The following is an 18485-nucleotide window of genomic DNA, read 5'->3' on the forward strand; positions in this document are numbered from 1 at the left end:
AAACAGTCAAATGTGCTTCTATGGAATTAGTTACAAGTAAAATAATTTGCCAGCAAAGATGTTTATTTTGTACATTGATAGCTAAGTGTTACCATACACACAAAATTAGAGTGGCAACATCACTTGGTATGTCAGTGAAATGCAAAGTGGAGAAATTATTTGGAGAACAGGTTTTTAAAACTTCGATGTATATTTTACTTTGAAAATAGTTTAATTGAAAAATAGTTGCTCACTAACACAATACTTGAAATAGCTTTTGTTTTAAAAATACTTCAGTGTTTGGAAATTGAGGAGAATTGTTGCAGCGTGGAATTTTTTTAACGATTGAGAGAAAGCAACTTGGTATGTAAATATATGCAGTGAAATTAGTACTTTGAAAATGGGGTGGGAAACATGTCACTTTGAAGAGCCGAGGAATTTAATTTTAAAAAATAATTAAACTTGATATTTTTCTACAAATTCTGATCATCAGGTTTCTAACTGTATTATGTCTTTAAGAAGGTAAAAATTACAGTTTTCTGATGTCAGCCCTGGGACCAATTTCTGAAACATCATATGTGTAAGAGGAGCACTGGAGTGCTGGCTTAGGTATACTATGTTCTTGGTAAACTCGTAACAGTCTTTAAATTGGTATAAAAGGAATTTGTGTTTTCTTCGTATATTTAAGGTTCATGTTACCCAGACATTGGTACACTGACATTGCAGTGCTGGTAGAACAACTGATGTCTCATGCGTGAAAATCTGTGTAACATGGCAAATCTTGAATATTACAAAACTTTGAAGGATTAAGAGTTGTGGTTTTGGGATTTGCTTAGTGAAGTATTTTACATTTTAGATTCACTACCTGTTTTCAAAGGAGTTTATGTGTCAAAGTATGCTCTTTGCTCCTGAAATTTCTGAAAGATTTTACTAAAATTTTGTTGTAAAGGTTAAAAGAAGAAATGACAGATAAAAGAGGGGAGAAATACACACAAATACAATTTGTTGTGTCACATCATGTACCAGGACTGCCACCTGCCAGAAAATGTGTTGGTTTTAGCAGACTTTTTTTTTACCTTGGAGAGTACAAAGCAGTATGGGGTTTGGAGGGATAACTTTTTTTTGGTCTCTTACTCTTGATGACCACGTGGTTCTTGTTCATCTTGGCAAGTCTACTTTGTTTTGATGAACATTGGTGGGGAGTTATTCTCAAAGGTAGCTGGTTCCCTGCTGTGTCTGAGCCGTCTTTCTGGATAAAGGGTGTAGGCTGCAGTTTTTATGAAATAGATGGGTATAGTCCCCTGGATGTCTTTATTTGCATAGCATTTACTTACAAATCTTGCTCCAGAAGGAGATGGGGAAGATGCACTGAAACTGACCTTTCTTGAAAATAAAATAGCACTTGATGCAAAATACAGAGTCTACCATCTAACATGCATAAAGTTCTCAAAACTGACAGTATCAGTCTCTGCTTGTTCCATAACTTTCTAGTATATCTCATTGTTCCTAGTAAACTAACAGTGATTGGGTGGGGGTTTTTTTATTGTATGGTAACTTTCTCTCTAGTTTTTCTCTAATTTATGATAAAACTTATGTAGGACCTTTCATGTTTAATATTAATTAAAATAACTTCAGGTTTGTTCGTTCTGTTCTGTAAAAAGGTATCTGAAGAATTTTTACAAATTTTATCTTGGAAATTAGCTTATTCATTATGTTTAATTTTAGGAAATGGTGCTCTTGCAGAACATTCTGAAAATGTGCATATTTCAGGAGTGTCAACGGGTAAGTCATTTTTTGTAATGTTTAAATTTCATGCATGACTTAAATAGTAAATATTGAAAGCCACCTGGTATCTTATGAAGAGATATTTGGCTATAAAAATTATTACTGCCTTTTGCAGCATGTAATAAGGAATGAAGCAACTGGAACATGGAAAAATTCTCATAAGATAAAACTGATACCTGCATGCTCATGAACAGATTATGCCTTTCTAAGTGGACTGCTTAATTATTTTTCCATACAAACATTGAACTAAGAGAAAAGTTGGTTTAAGTTGAATTGATATTTTCTTTCCACAGTAAAGTTTTTGTGAAATGAAATTTACTGAAATGTAATTTTGGACACTGCTAATATCAAATAACATAAATCCAAGAGTTATGCGTTTCACCTGATTAGATTTAACTGAAACGACTGTACACTTGACTGCACAGTTTCCTTAATACAAGAAAAAAAAATTAGAACTCGGAAACTGATGATATGCTGAGAGAGTATGGGGTATAAAAGCAGCACACACTGCTCAAAGGTTTCTGTGTTCTCTTCAAATAAGTCAGTTTTAGGCCTCTTCTGGGCCGCAGCTGCAGTCAAGTCTGTTGTGTGTTAGTGATGGGACTGTGTGGCCATTGAGGTGCACAGTCTTTGTTCTTCAGATGCTGTGCAGTATCAGCAGCTGCTGGGTGTGGTTTATCATACAGATACCCAGAATTTGTGCAAATAGGGAGATAAGGCTCCTCAGCAGGTAGCAGAATACAAGCCTGGTTCTTTCCTTAGGAAAGCTGTCTCTAATCCCTAGAATTCAAACTGATTTTCACACCCCCTTGGCCTAAAATAAGAGTCAAAACACAAAGTTGTCCTTTTTGAGAACAGCTTGTACATCTCACTGTAGTTATCCTTGCAGTATTGCTTTAAACATTTCGTTGCTACTTGTATGGTTGAGATTTTGGATAAATTTACGGTCAGTGGATGGTCTCTGTTACACCTACTGGTATCTATTTCCTTTTTATTGTTCACCACTCAAAGACTGTTAAAAGTCTATTTATAGAAGATCTTTCTTACCCATTCTTGTGCTGCATCATGAAGAATGCTGTTGCTTTGTGATAGTACTAGTGCACAAAGTATCACATGTACTGCATTTATGGCACACTGTAAATAATAAATATCAACATAGCTACTTGCCCCTCTTGGAGCAATTATTGCTGGAATTGAAATGGATGAGAGACACTAAGTTGAACTAAAATCTCACTATGCAGCTTTCAGGGTATGTTTTAACAACCCCTCATGCCTTTGTTTACTGCAAGGGTTGTGTCACAGGTCACAGTACAGGCAGAAAAGCATCTGCTGGGCAAGAGGTGGATGGAATTTTTGACTGTACTTCCAGTACTTTGGCCAGCATGCTTGAATAGAAGTGCCAAGAAGAGCAGAACACAATGTACTTTGTACGCAAGATAACAGCAACTGGTAGATAGAACTTTAAATACTGACAAGAAAGATCCATTTAGAAATTAAAAAAAAAAAAATAAAAACAACAAAACAAACAAAAAAAGTATCTCTGATGCTCTTGTGTTTTTAAATAGCTTTCCAGATGGGAAAAAATAAATCTATACTCCTAAGTTTCTTTTTTAATACGAAGTGCAAGTTTTTCACTGGGGAATTTCAAGGTAATGGGGACGGAGTGGTCTGTTAAGGACAACCTGAGGAAAGTATGTAGACTCACCCTGTAGGATTTTCCTTACTGCTCTTTGTATGTACATCTTAAATTTTAAGTGCATAGCCCAAATATAATAGATGGTGATAAATTAAATTATTTTTTTAGTACCTTTTAAATAAATCGGGTCTCCCAGAAATATTTTCAAACTTGCAGGTTGTATGTTTCATCAAGCATACCTGGGCAGCTTTATATTTAGCAGAGCAATTTTAAGCAGTGTTTCTGTAAAATAGAACCAAAGACATATGGCCTTTAATCTTTCTAAATCCAACTTTCACTTGGTGCTGAAACCAAGCAAGCGATTTTCTTGGAAAATTGTATGGAGATGGGATTCAAGATGAAGTTTTTGTCTTGATGGTAAATTTCCTGTCATGCTGCTGCTGTAAGACTACATGACCTACCTTACTAAATTATGTTTTAATAGCACAAACCTCTGTGGCCTTGGGTATTTATGCTTCTGCTGTATATTGTATTGCCAAGTTAAAGGTACCCTTCTAATAAATGAGCATACTTCTTTGCCAGCAGTAATTAGTGGAACACTGTCTCTTTGCATATAAGTTACCAGTACAGAACAAGTGTTTATACCTTTAAAATCTGAAGAGTTCAGAAATATTTTCAGGTCTGTCTTTGACCCATGTTGAGCCATAATTGTCTCAATTGCAAAACCAATTCCCCATCTCCCCAGCCCCTCACTCTGCATTTTAAAGAACTGCAGCACTGTTTTATATATATATATATTTAATGTTTTTTTTACTGAATATGTCTCTGTATTGCAGAGCAAAGGGCATTTTATATTAAAGCCTTTTGGCTTGGCCTCGAGCAAAGATTCCTATGCCTTCTTCCCCTGTAGTTCTCCACATAAGACTTTCAGTGGCTCCTGAGAGTTACAATGCAATAATTATCCTCCCTGTTCACGGTTTAGACTTTATCACAACATTATTCTCTTTTTACTCTAAGCTGTTTTAAACACCTTCAGATCATTTATCCAGCTGCATTCATGTCCTTACCGTGTCCAATATAATGCATACCTTATCACCCTGTGGTTCACATTGAAAGCTAATTCTTTTATCTTTTCAACTAATCTCCTGGCATTACTGTGAAGATAAATCCCTAATCTCCCTCTCCCTGCTTTTCTGAAGTGACTTTTTTCCTTGACATGTTGTTCACTCTTACTACAGGTACTTTACTTCTCTAGATCTCCCTACAAAATTTTTCTTAGGTTTCTTAATTATTCTATTGTTATAACTTGCTAGTTGAGTTTGGTACAGTAAACTTTTAATTGGCTCTTTTCTGTTTACTGGTTTGCATCCTGTAGTTTAGGATAATGTTCTGTAATGCGGGATTGTAAACAAATTTCAGGAAGAACGAAATAAGAAAAAGTGTTGCGTCTGTTTTTTTAAAAAAAGGAAAGTCCATATACAACAGAAAATTATGTGCAAGCTCTTTTGACCATTGTTTTACACTGTAATATATGGAACATCCTCCATCCTAATTGCAGTATTGCAATTTACTGAACAGTTATATCAGACTAACAAACAGAATTGCAAATAGATCTTTAATAGAATAAAGGTTATGAAAGAGTTTGAAACAGGTGGAAGATGGATGGGCAGAATTGTGCCAAAGAATACACGAGCATTGAAGGGAATGTAAGCAGAACAGTGTTCACATAGAAATGGTTGTGCAAGAGAAATTTGTTCCCCCCTCCAAATATTACAGCCACCAGCATGAGATTTGAGAACATCTTGGGCATGCATCACTGGGTGTCTTTCTTTTTCTACAAAGCAACCTTCTCAGTTTCTTTCCTGCTTCTGCCTTGGTTGCAGACTTGTTTCCTTCTATCCTGACTTGTCTAATTTTCATTCTGCTGTTCTCTTATGTATTTTTAATACTTTAAATAAATTATTCTAAACCTAATCAGTTTTCCTGTAATTTTAAGTTGTCCTAGACACAACTGACCTGTATGACAAATGCTTATAGGGTTGCTAGCAGTTGAGATTAAAAGTCCAAATTTTCCTCAACTTAAAGTAAGGATGTTTGCCTCTGTTGATGCATTTCTGTTTTATATGCTGCCAGTTGGATTTTTTTTATCCCATATCTTTCATGATGTTGCTTACATTCTGCATGTTTACAAATTTGTGAATAAAATGTATGTTACATTATAGTCTATAAAGGCATTGGAGAAACAAACACCCTAGTTAGGCGGAGAGCGACTGATTTTCAAGGTTTGCTGTTGTCTTTAGAAAGTATATTCCCTTTAAAGCTGTTCTATTTCAAAAGGTTATCTGTGATTTTAAAAATCTCTTTGAGAAATTATTCTCTCTCAGAAAGACAGCACTTCTGAAGTACAGCTTCTGCACAGTTGATCTTGATACATATGTCTTGCTTTTTTAAGCAAACGGGAGATTTCTGTTGTCTGCTGAGTAATAAATAGGAGATTTTTAGTGCATGAATACATACCAAGTATGCAGGTACATTTAGCTTGTCTAGCCAACTTGAAGTTAAGAAAGCTGTAATTTGCTTTTCAAGTCCATTCCCTTTTTTTTGAATCCCCACATAAATACTTTCTTCAGTGTTTTGTCTTCTACAGTACTTGTACAGTTTTGTTCACCCTGTATTGTTGTGCCTGTGCTCATTCTTGCTTCCTCGTGCCCTCCATAGTCTGCTTCTCTCTCCCCATATTGGATGGTGTTGCAGATGATCATCTTTTGCTCTTAGCTCTGTAGTGTGAGCTTTACTGGAAACAGAGAAAAGATACCTTAATAAAAGAATGTAGAAATTACAGGGATAAGGTTTGTTCTGGAAAGGATAAAAAAATCCTGAGTTTGAGTAAAACTGGAAGCTTTCGTGTGCTCTGAAAGCACTACCTTGGTTACACAGGATTTTCATGTGGAATTTCTTCCATTCATACTTGTGTTCAAGTACATTACTGTTTGCACTGATGTGGTCTTTAGCATGTTAATGTTTTTGGAGGTGAGCTCTGTAAAACTGAATGAACCCATGATGAGTGTATTGGGTTTTATGAATTTTAGTGCAAAGTTTCCTTTGTCAGGTAAACTTAATAGCTACCTTAGAGGTTCTCAGTGACAAAAATTTTGTCTGTCAGTTTCGAAATACCTGATAGCAGGTGTATGTTGTAGTGTGAATTTCACCTCCAGGCAACTTTTTTGAAACTGGGGACTATTTCAGTAGTAAGCAAGTAGTATGTGGAATTGTTGCCAGCATTTGCAAGCTTGATACAAACTATCTAGGCATTCTTCTACTTTTTTTGCATGTTTTTGTTCTGTATGTTTTTTGGGTTTTGTTAAAACTGCTATTTTACTTTAACAACTGAATAACCAGCTTTTCTTTCAAATCCTTACATTTATTGCCTGAACAAATGTTAAGTACCAGAAGATCACTAACACGGGAGCTGTGTTCCAAATTATCATGGTGTTAGAGCACCACCTATAGGGTTTGCACAAAAATTAAAAAAAAAGTGAATGATTGCATATTCAAATGAAATAATATCTTTCTGTATTTTTTGACTTTCATCCCGATATATTAGGGCAGCTCCTGTGTCCTACTGTTTAAAGCACTATTCTCTTACAGATATACAGGAAAATAGAAAATTTCCCGAGTTTTATTTTTGCTGTGGTATTTAAGTTAATATAGAAAATTTAGACATATGTCAACATTTTAATCTTTTAGTCATTCTAAAATATATTTTAAAGTGTATTTGGTATGCCATATAGAAATACTTTAAAGTAATAATAATTTAAGATTTTAATATTTTATGATTTCAGTCTATGTATTATTGCAAAATTATTTTAAAAGCTTGATTGTGTATAAAAATAGAAAAAACTAACCTGTCCACGAATTACATTATTACAACTTTTCCACTGTAATAAATGCTGTTCATTCTTCATCATGTTTGTTTATTCATCAGTTCTGATTGGCTATTTTAATCAAATAGGAATTCTAAAAGCTTTTGATGATCAGACTGGAAGTGCTTCCTTATTTGTAGTAGTTCTTTTGTTCAGACTACTGTGTGTAACTTACTGGAATACCAGTAACTTTGACAGCTTGGCAGATTTTGGACTATAAGTGATAAAATTGAAAAATAAAAGCACAAAGAGCAGTTACTTTTAATGTGTTTGCTTGCCACTGAGACTTCCTCGTAATTTGAAGCTCTGCAGTGAGAGCATTCTAGCCTGTTTATGTGAAGGTTGTGTATATGCTGTATGACAGGTATTGGATATGAGGCTGCTAAGAGGGGGGAAAAACAGGAAAACAAAATCCACAAAGTTAAGTGTAAGTACATTACCTCAAATAAAATCAGAAGAATTGAGAACACTTGAGCTGTGGAAGAAACAACAGCTGAGTTAAGGCCAGTGCAGAAAGCTACACTTATTATAAAGTAAGAGTACAAATGACTGAGTTACTTCAGTTGCATATAATTAGACCTATAAATATAAGCTTTCTTAATATAAGTCCATTATCAGAAATGTAGTTGTGCAGATCTCTCTGCTGCAGTAAGTGCTCTTTTCCTTTCAAGCATTTGGAATAGTGTATGGAGGTCATTTCCATGCCAAGATCTGGAAGGGGAAAGGTATTTAATTGATGGTCAAACACTGGATCTACCTAAGACAGGAAATTTCAGCTGCCTGAATATTTAGCTTTAATTTGTTTTTCACCTTCTAATGTGCTTCTCACTGTAAGGTCTTAATGCATGGTAAGGTCTTAATCTTTGTAAAGACTAAAAATAAAATTTAAAAATAAAAAAATCTTTACCTTAATAAAGTTGTCAAAGTCCACACAGAATAATCTTTTAAAATCTGTAATAGTAATTGACATAAGTAAAAACAGCTGCACTGGCAGTGTTGGAAAACATCTTTTGGCTGACATGTTCCATTACAAACTCCTTTAGAATTTGTGGGGTTTTTAATTGGTATGTCATCTAGCTCACTTTGATGTTCTCCCTGATTAAATGCTGATTGGTGGGGTGGGATTTTTTGTCCTATTGGCTTTTAAAAAAACGTAATTAATCAAGTTGCTTTCAATATATATGAATTTTTTAGCTTGTGGAGATATTCCAGAACAAATTCGATCACCAAGCGGAACAATCACAAGTCCAGGGTGGCCCTCTGAGTATCCTGCTCGAATTAACTGCAGCTGGTACATCCATGCCAACCCAGGGGAGATCATTACTATAAGGTAACAGTGCTCCTGTATTGTCCTTGTGGATTGAAGAAGTACTAACCAGACTTTAACTGTCAGTTGTGCACATACCAGTTTTCTCTTTCTTCCCGTAAGTGAAGGATTTCAGTTCTGTCTGGTTTTTACCTTTCCTTTGTCTGATTTGCTCGCACACAGCCATGTGGCATTTGCTTTTTGGCTGGAGAATCTGAGTAGAAAAAATTTCATTGTGCTCATTTATTTGAATTTTTTCAATGTGTCTGAAACATAGGAATTTTTCATTAAAAAGTGTGTAGACTAAATGGTGTAGTGCTTCATTGCTATGAGGTCTCTTGGTGTGCTTAAAAATGTCAGGAACAAAGAGCAAGTCAATATATATGACTGCAGTTTAGGAAAGGCTGAGTTTTGATGCAGAGAGCTTCTCACAGTTTCACATATCTTGTAACTTTTCTAAAGTAGTAATGTAAAAAACTTGTGGATTCAAGTTCTCATCAGTTCGTTTCTGATAACTAATTTCTTTTAGCATCAACATACAAGTTAGTACTGCTTCATAGACTTGATTATGAAACTGCATTACCTGCAGATTTTCTTCAGTTTCCGGTTCAGACTCGCTGACCCAAGAAACTGCTCTTCATGAAGTAATTGCTTTGACATCAGTTACTTATTTAAGTTCTGCTTCTAAATTTAAACAATCTTTCTACTTAATATTTAACTGGCATAAATGCAATGTAAAGTAAGTAAAGCTGTTAATCTACTAGAATGCTTTCTAAACTTTTCATACTGTTTATTTTTAATAAAACTCCTGTTTTCTTTCATGTTGTTTACTTCACTCATACATACCACATTTCAGTTCTGGTAGTGCTCTGTTGTCTGTACAGCCCTGTTTTGGACAGTCTCCCCTCACACATCATTACCGTGGCAGCTTGTCTTGACCTAGTGCAGCCATACCATGACAGTCCATGACATAATGCTTGGGTAGCTGAGTAGTGCAACTGGGAGAAAGTCTTATCTGAAAACATAATTTTGAACAATTTAGCTGCATTTGTAATGTCAAAACATAATACTGCCATAAGCATAACGTTGGCTAAAATTCTGGTGAAATTTGAGTTAAAATCACTTAGTAGTGTATGAAAGTCATTAAATAGAGACACATAAGGACAATTTCATGAACAGAATTTTATATTAAAACAATGTGGGTTATTGTAGCAAAATTGTGTTTCTTTAGAGGGTGGATGCAATATTTTATTTGACAGAATGGATACTTGCTGTCCTCGTAATATAAAAATATCAGCACAAGGTTAAATCCTATTTCTACATGGGTAGACAAGCTACTCTTTTTATTTCAGAAGTATTTCTTTATGTCAAAAAGAACTTCAAACTAATTTTTGAGTGTAGTAATTCAGCAGCTTTTGAGTGTAGTAATTCAGCAGCTTTTTTGTGTAATATTCAGTTCAGTAGCAATTTTGACCTTTTCTCTTTTTCAGCTTTCAAGATTTTGATGTTCAGGGATCTCGACGATGCAGCTCGGATTGGTTAACAATTGGAAGCTACAAGAACACTGAAGGTTATAGAGCATGTGGTTCTTCCATTCCGTCACCGTACATCTCTTCACAGGATCATGTTTGGATAAGGTTTCATTCAGATGATAGCATCTCCAGAAAAGGCTTCAGATTAGCCTACTTTGCTGGTATGTTTCAAATGTTACCTAGTATAATTTTATGGTTTCACTTTTGTTTCCTGTTTCAAGAATTACTTCCCTCTAACAGGGTACAGTACTGGCTACGGGTCTTTCCTGTAGTCAGCTCAAGGTCTGTTGAAATCAGAGAAATTTCAGATTAGGTAATGTATTTTGATCCTGTGTACAATTTCAATATTCAAAGTGGGAGTAGCAATAAGCAGATTGAATGATATTTGGGAAGAAAAGGTTAGCCAGTAGTAGTAGGCACCTGGAAGTTCTTTTAACATGGTAGGATTTGAAATGTTTTCATCAGACTAAAATTTGTTAAAATAGTTGGGTAAACTTCTGAGTATTATAAATACAGTGAGACAGTAAAGGAATAGCAGGATTTTTTTTTACATTTCTCACAGAATTTGCATTATTTTTCCCATCTCCAGAAGGCATACTGTCTTTTAAAAAATAAACCTAAAAAACCCTACTACATTAATATGATAGATTAATCCAGCCAAGTGCAGATATAATTCTGTACGTGCAAAATTTTTCTTGCGTAATTACAGGATGTGATAAAAACTAGTTACCCGGAGTGATAGTTTGAGACTGTTTTGTGAGCCATTTTTGTTCTATTAGAGGTTTCCAAGGGAGAGGAGGAAGCCAGTTGTGGGCCAAGACTAGTTTCAAACTTTTCCTGATTTTAAGAGTTATTACAGTTTTATGTAATAGCATGATTATGGTGTTCCACATCATGATCATCTTGAATACTGGATTAGATTTTTCTTGGTTTTCACAATGATTTCATGTTACCTTGCTCTCTCTGAGTGTGCCTATAACCACTCACTGGCCTGCTCCAGATCTCTGTGCACGTTGACTTTTGACTTCTCCATAAAACAATTCATACTTGTAAACATATGCAATGCTATCCAGCCTTCAAATCTGTTTCAACAAGATTCAGTAAATCTACCCCTGATCTCCTCTAGTCTAAGGCGTATTTACTCCTGGTTTGTACTGTGCACTCTTCTTACCTAGTAGCTTTCTCCACTACATCAGTCTCTCACAAACAAGTTTCCAAGCACACTTACCTCTCTCTATCACTGTTCTCAAGTCTACAAAAAAGCTCCTTTTGTGGTTCAGCTCCTTGCACTTCAGTAGGTCTTGAAGAAGTAATGCAGCCTTGCATTTGATGCTGGCCTAGCTTTTAGGGCAGTGTTCTACCTGGATTTTATGCACTGTCTCACCAAAAAACTTCAGGGAGAAGAGAAGAAGCCACTGGCTCATCAGTTATCCTGTGCTGCCAATGGCTCAGGTGAACACTGTTACCCTGTGTCAGGCATCAGTTTCTGCCCTTTTCACCTCTCTCTCGAAGCAGGTGCAGAGGAAAGGCAGCATTCCTTCCTAAGGGGTTTTGAGAAGAAAGTATTCCTTGGATAAGAGTGGTAGGGGAATAGGTAGGGGAGGTAAACCATGGGCTTTTGTAGAATTTTTCTGAAAACCCTTTCCTCTCTTTTTCTCTGATCTTGAGAGAATTTCATTATGTAACTCCTATTGGAAGAAGGGGTAACATTTTCAATAATAAGCAGTTTTTTCTGTTAATTGATTTCTTCTATTTTGTATTGTAGATTAGAGTGCTTAAGACTTTAATCCTATGTTTATAAACGTCATTTTTAAAAGAAATAAATTTTATTTTGGGGAGGTTTGTTCATTTTTTAACAAACAGGCCTTACTGAAACTTTGGCTTGAGTTTGCTCCCCATATTTGATAAATACTTAGGAAGTATTTCCTCACAACTGAGGTGAAAGTGTAGTATTTCAGCAATCAGAATGGTCTTTTAATCTTCTAAACTAACCTCTATATAGGAGAGGAGTTGACAGTTGCTTTAGTAATAATCTGGTCATTTCTGCCTTTGAGTGTCAAAAAAGGCTCCTGAAATGCTAACACTTTCGCCATGTGTGAACTGTGCCATTATGTTTGGTTTCTCTCATCGGCATTGTGCAGTAGTGCTCAGATTAACACCTCAATAGACTATTTCATTCAGTGTTTTTAAGGCTACTCTCAAAGTTGGCAAGTCATCCTAGAAAAAGGGGAAAAACAGTAATACATTATAGTTACTTGGATGCAAGTTAGGCCTATCTGTGCTGGAATGATAGAAACACTACAGACTCCAAGTGCAAAAGTGACCGTTAGGGAGCCCCATGTTTAAAATCTGATGTGGAAGATAGGTCATGTGAATTGTTTGAATTAATTCTTGTTTAAAGAAAACAATAGGTAAGTATTTATATTTAACTTAAAACAAACCAATAATAGGAAAGAAAGAAGCGTTACAGGTAGGAAGGATACTGGACTAGAAAGTAAATTTTGTGCCACTTTTACTTGTCTTTCTTCACTCTGTCTTCCTCCTGCTACTTATTATTTATCAGCCTTTTTAATTATGGGAGTTGAAATGGGATAGAGCTGACTAATGGTGATGTAGAGTGGAAAATAAAGTTATTAAAAGCACAGAGGTCAATGGCCACTGTAAATGCAGGGAAGAATTGTGTTAGTCCTTTGGCTATAACTGTATATGGGTGCTGCTAGTAATGATCTTGTGCTATCCTGAAGTCTTTTGTGGTACCACTCCCAAAGTTAGTCTTACTTAGTACATCTCTTATGATTTTAAGACTCTATGTTTTGATTCGTAGGTAAGTTTTCTTTGTGTGAGGATTGCAGGATTGCTGATTAAAAATGCTAAATCAGGATCAAGTATCCGAGCTCTTTTCTGGTATGTTTAAAAGCTTGCAGAAGGAAGTGCTTGGTTTGAAATTGTATCCTGTTTGTTACTGCGGTATTCCCATCAATATTTATAACTCCGTATTACAGCTTTCTTCTCAACCTCTTCCAGGTTCTGCAATGCAGAAGGACTGAGCTAGATTATAATCAGTACTTGAACAGGTTCAATGATGCATATTCTACTACCTCCTACCTCCTACCTACTATTCTATTACCTCCACCTATGGAGCATTGTCATTCAATGTAGGTAGGACTAGTCTAGCAGTTCAGTTCTACAGGTTTTAAATTTAAGGCCAAGGTTCCAACTTTGCCATGCTAATATTGTGAACCATATGTATGTGTGTGAGTGTACTATATATATATAAATACTTATATATCTGTAACAGAACAAGAAGATAGTATCGTTTATACTGCATCTGTTCTTCAGATTTTTTTTAGTGAAATGAACATGTTCTGAAAATGAGTCACTTGCAGCACATACATTTTGCTCTCCTTTCATTCTTCCGTCTTTGGAGGCAAATTTGTAGAATTAAACATTCTTTAGCGGTGCTTATAACATGTATCACTCTTGATGATTTCATTTTTTCCCGCATTCACTTTTTAGAAGTCTTAGAATTTGTGACATTTAAAAATTACGTGTTGTGCTTTTGTAAAGAAAAAATATTATTTTAAGTTATTTATTTTAATGCTTTCTAAGATACATTAAAATAGAAGAAAAGGAGAACAGAAATAAGATATGACTTGACCTATCACAGCCGATTAGTTGCAGCAAGGAAAATTCAAGCTAGCTGTGAAAACTTTATTCATATTGTATAGTAAATCACTGGAACTTTAAACATACTTGATTGGAGAAGGCCCTGAAGAGCCTAATCAAACACTAGTTGGCCTTGTTTTGAGAAGATGATTTTATTAGATGCTCTCCTTCCAATCTGAGTTGTTCTCTTGTAAAAAAAGATAAAACATGCTTCTCCTGGGAGCATCAGGATTTCAGTGAGCTCATCATGCCTTCCATTTCCTTATCAAAACCTTAGGTACAATGTTCCTTAGAATGAATGTATATTTGTCTAGTTTATTTTCTGAATTACTGCTGTGTAGGACCATGTGCATTGCAGACTTGTTTTAAACATTTTGACCATGACAGTTTGTTTTATAGCAAATTTTATGGTCTGTACTGTGGTTTGTAGAAATAACAGTGATTGAAAATGATACAGCAGTGTTTGATTCACCTGAGTTGTTGCAGAGCTGAAATAACTTGGATCCCAGGTATGCTTCTTTGTTCAACATGGCTGGAACTTTAAAAAAGTCAAGGCAAGGATGCATTTTTGCATTTCCTGCACTCCCATCTTAGTTGCTGCAGGAGAGGCAGGAGCGCTAACAGTGGGAAAAGGAGACGACAGAGGTTTCTTTCTTTGGTTGGTGGTAATAGGTAATCTTCAGCTGTCAGCTTCTCTCTTGCCTTAGATCCTTTGGTACAAAGTAGGAACCTCCAAAAGCAGAAGAGATTCTGACTGCTTTTCTGGGAAAGAATTTGAGGAGATAACTGATACTGCAGCACAAAATGTTTCTGTATTTTGAGTGATAGATGAGTGTTTTTCTAACTTATGTTCAGCATATTAGAAGTCAGATTTCTCCATAGCTATTAATGAGCATTGTTTTCTTGCTTGGGTTAAAGTTATTTGACTGAAATCAACTAAGGATAAGGTTCATGCTGATATGTTGATGAAATTTTGACTTGGAAAAACTGTTTTGTCTTGAAATTTGCTGAAAGTTGCCATGGTTTAAAGACACTTCAGGCATTTGCTTTGCCTTTCTGAAGTACCTGGTGCAGGCAAATAAATATGCAACACAAACCATAAAATGCTAAGCTCTAAGAATTTTATTTTTTTTTTCAGGAAAATCTGATGAACCAAGTTGTGATTGTGACCAGTTTCATTGTGCTAATGGGAAGTGTATTCCAGAAAGTTGGAAATGTAACAATATGGATGAATGTGGAGACAACTCAGACGAAGAAATCTGTGCCAAAGCTAATCCTCCAACAGCTTCTTCCTTTCAGCCTTGTGCAAACAATCAGTTCCAGTGTCTTTCCCACTTCACCAAGCTTTACACTTGCCTTCCAGAATCTTTAAAATGTGATGGTAACATTGATTGTCTTGACCTGGGAGATGAAATAGACTGTGATGTGCCAACATGTGGGCAGTGGTTAAAATACTTTTATGGTACTTTCAGTTCTCCCAACTATCCTGACTTCTATCCACCTGGCAGCAACTGCACCTGGCTGATAGACACTGGTGATCATCGCAAAGTAATCTTGCGATTCACCGACTTTAAACTTGATGGTACAGGTTATGGAGACTATGTCAAAATATATGATGGATTAGAGGAGAATCCACGGAGGCTGTTGCGTGTACTGACAGCATTTGACTCTCATGCTCCCCTCACAGTTGTTTCATCCTCTGGACAGATAAGAGTGCATTTTTGTGCTGACAAAGTGAATGCCGCAAGAGGGTTCAATGCAACCTATCAAGTTGATGGCTTCTGTTTGCCCTGGGAAATCCCATGCGGTGGAAATTGGGGGTGCTACACAGAGCAGCAACGCTGCGATGGCTACTGGCACTGTCCAAATGGAAGGGATGAAACCAACTGCACCATGTGCCAAAGAGATGAATTTCCCTGCTCTCGAAATGGTGTTTGCTACCCTCGTTCAGATCGCTGCAACTACCAGAATCATTGCCCTAATGGTTCAGATGAAAAGAATTGTTTCTTCTGTCAGCCAGGCAATTTTCACTGTAAAAATAACCGCTGTGTGTTTGAGAGCTGGGTTTGTGATTCTCAAGATGACTGTGGCGATGGCAGTGACGAAGAGAATTGCCCAGTCATTGTGCCCACTAGAGTGATAACTGCAGCTGTCATTGGGAGTCTTATCTGTGGTTTGCTGCTTGTCATTGCACTGGGATGCACTTGTAAATTGTACTCACTCAGGATGTTTGAGCGAAGGTAAGTAGAACTCAACCTTATTAAATGTTTTTGGTGTTTTCTGTTGTTTGTACTTAAAGTCGTTTTATTGCCATACGGGTATTGTTGGCATGTGATTTGTGAAGACATTGCTCCTTTTTCTTTGATAGTAAAAAGAGATTAGATAATCATAGAGTTGTCAGGTTGGAAGGGACCCTTAAGGAATATCAAGTCTAACTCCCTGCTTCTTGCAGGACATCTGAAGCTAAACTTTGCTAAGGCCTATGGCTGAGCATTGTCCAGATGCTCCTTGAACTCTGAAGGCTGGGTGCCATGACCCAGTTTCCTGGGGGGCCTGTTCCAGGGGCTGACTACTCCTCCAGTGAAGAAAAGAGGATAGAAGTATTCTGATCACTTCACTGTAGAGGGTTAAAGCTTTCAGATGGTGTTACTAAAAAGGAATTGTGGAGAAACTGCAGTTAATTAATTTGCAATTTATATCACGGTTCTTTATATAACTGCATGTAACATCTCTTGTAGGCTAGTTCATACCAGGATTACATATCCTTCAATCTTTTACAATAATATAAGCGTTATTCATGGTGCTTTTTATATTTAGCCCATGGATTGATTTGGACTGGTTTGTTTGTTTGTTTTTAAGAAACTTATTGTTGGGTTGGGGTTTTTTGCTCTCATTTCAGCTGGACAGACTCACAGGAATGGCTTTGTATTCTTTGCGAATTAAACTTCAATTAAATTAGCAAAACTTCATCTTCTGAAGTTTTTTATTTCAGATTATAGTAGTCTCAAGTACTTTCATTCTTTAATATATATGAATACATAAATCAGTGTTGTATGTATTCTAAAATCTCTTTTTTCTTTGAAAGATCATTTGAAACTCATTTGTCAAGGGTTGAGGCTGAACTGTTAAGACGAGAAGCTCCTCCATCCTATGGACAATTAATTGCCCAGGGTTTAATTCCACCAGTTGAAGATTTCCCTGTTTGTTCCCCAAATCAGGTAAGATTTCAAAATAGCAGGCACCTTTAAATTTTAAGGAGACTGAAATAAAGATATTTTAACTTTCATCTGCTTCCTTTTCCTTTACAGCATTTCCTTTTTCTTCTTTCAAGTCATTAAGTGTTATACAAATGATTAGGCCTTGAACAAAATCACGATATAGTAACACCACAATTTCATTTGCAGGCTTTCTTTTGTTGATTATGCCAGTAATACACACTGTAGAACCCCCTCTTGCATGAAAAGTAATAGATGGGTAGATCTAATTGTATGTTTTGTATTACTGTTGTGAAAGAAAAGATTGCAAGATGGCACTTTCCAGTTTGGGAAAGAAGACCTAAACTTCTAATGCACAATGGTATTTCACATGCACAGTGTGTAGGTGCGTTCATGCCTGCTGTGCATAATGAGATGATGGACAAGGGCAGGGTGTAACATCACACAGAATTATGAATGATAACAAAGCAAAAGCTAGTAAATGGCAGTTAATAGTTTCTAGTCATCCAGATTCAAAGGTGGATGATTAATGCATTTCTTACTTAGTTGATAATTTCTTTCAAGAAAACTTTTTAAATAGTTAAAAATATCTTTGGGTCATAAAGCTCTTGTGAGAAATGGAAGAAAAGTCTTAGTCTGGGAATCCTGCTGTGCTCTATTAGAGTTGGCATTAATTATATTGTGTTGCAGTTAATACAGCAAAGTTTATTGTGAGAAAAAATTACATTACTATCACATGTTCTTTCATGCTCACATGTTCACAAGCAGCTGGGATCTGTCACAAAATATTTTGCGGAGGAAAAATGGAAAATAAATTGCGATTTGCATGAGAGGCTTTAAAAAAACATTGTAAGGATTTTTTGTCTAGCTAAATTAGCACTGAACTTCATTAATGAATTTAATAAATGTCTGTAGTGAACACTGTAGAATCCCTTGTTCTTTTTCAGTGGTTTAGTGTGGTTATAATGAAGATCAGTATGTTGCTGCGTCAAACCAATTGTGTACTTTTGCAATTTTGGCTTGCTGTCCTCTTTTCCAAAAAAATTAACCTTCACCAGTTTATGATGGATCTGTGTTCACAAGTCTCTTGAGGTAGGGTTAGTTCAAGAAAGTCTCTGGAGACAGTGCAGTTGTCATGCCCAGAAGTGTAAGTCCTCTAGTACAGGTAACTTGCAGGAACAAACTAGTGTTTCCTGCAGATGCCTACCCTGTGTGGGACACTTCAGGTTTGGTGTACATAAATACATGTAGAAACAATCACAGTTGTTAGAAAAACCTAGCTTGCTCAGACCCCTTTTTCGTCTTGAAATCCCATAAAGGTGATGTCAAGATCTTGGGATTTACTAGAATGAGTAGAGAGTGAGTTAACAGTCCTCATAGAGAGGACAGTTCTGAAAAACCCAGACATGTAATGGCTGCAGTCAGGCTGGTACTGGAGCTTTT

The 18485-nt window shown here is 36.1% G+C and overlaps 1 protein-coding gene across 1 annotated transcript in view; it reads left to right on the top strand.

The window, feature by feature from the left end:
* The window catches only part of LRP12 (LDL receptor related protein 12), a 51217-nt gene that overhangs the window by 27530 nt on the left and 5202 nt on the right, over positions 1 to 18485 (top strand). Inside the window, exons 2-6 of the mRNA XM_066177447.1 lie at positions 1705 to 1761; positions 8518 to 8653; positions 10120 to 10322; positions 14966 to 16067; positions 16913 to 17045. Coding sequence (XP_066033544.1) covers positions 1705 to 1761; positions 8518 to 8653; positions 10120 to 10322; positions 14966 to 16067; positions 16913 to 17045 — 1631 coding nt within the window. The remainder of the gene's footprint in view (positions 1 to 1704; positions 1762 to 8517; positions 8654 to 10119; positions 10323 to 14965; positions 16068 to 16912; positions 17046 to 18485) is intronic.

The sequence above is a fragment of the Chamaea fasciata genome, unplaced genomic scaffold (genome assembly GCF_029207755.1).
Source record: "Chamaea fasciata isolate MVZ Bird 193981 ecotype frontalis unplaced genomic scaffold, bChaFas1.0.hap1 SCAF_1, whole genome shotgun sequence".
NCBI lineage: Eukaryota > Metazoa > Chordata > Aves > Passeriformes > Sylviidae > Chamaea > Chamaea fasciata.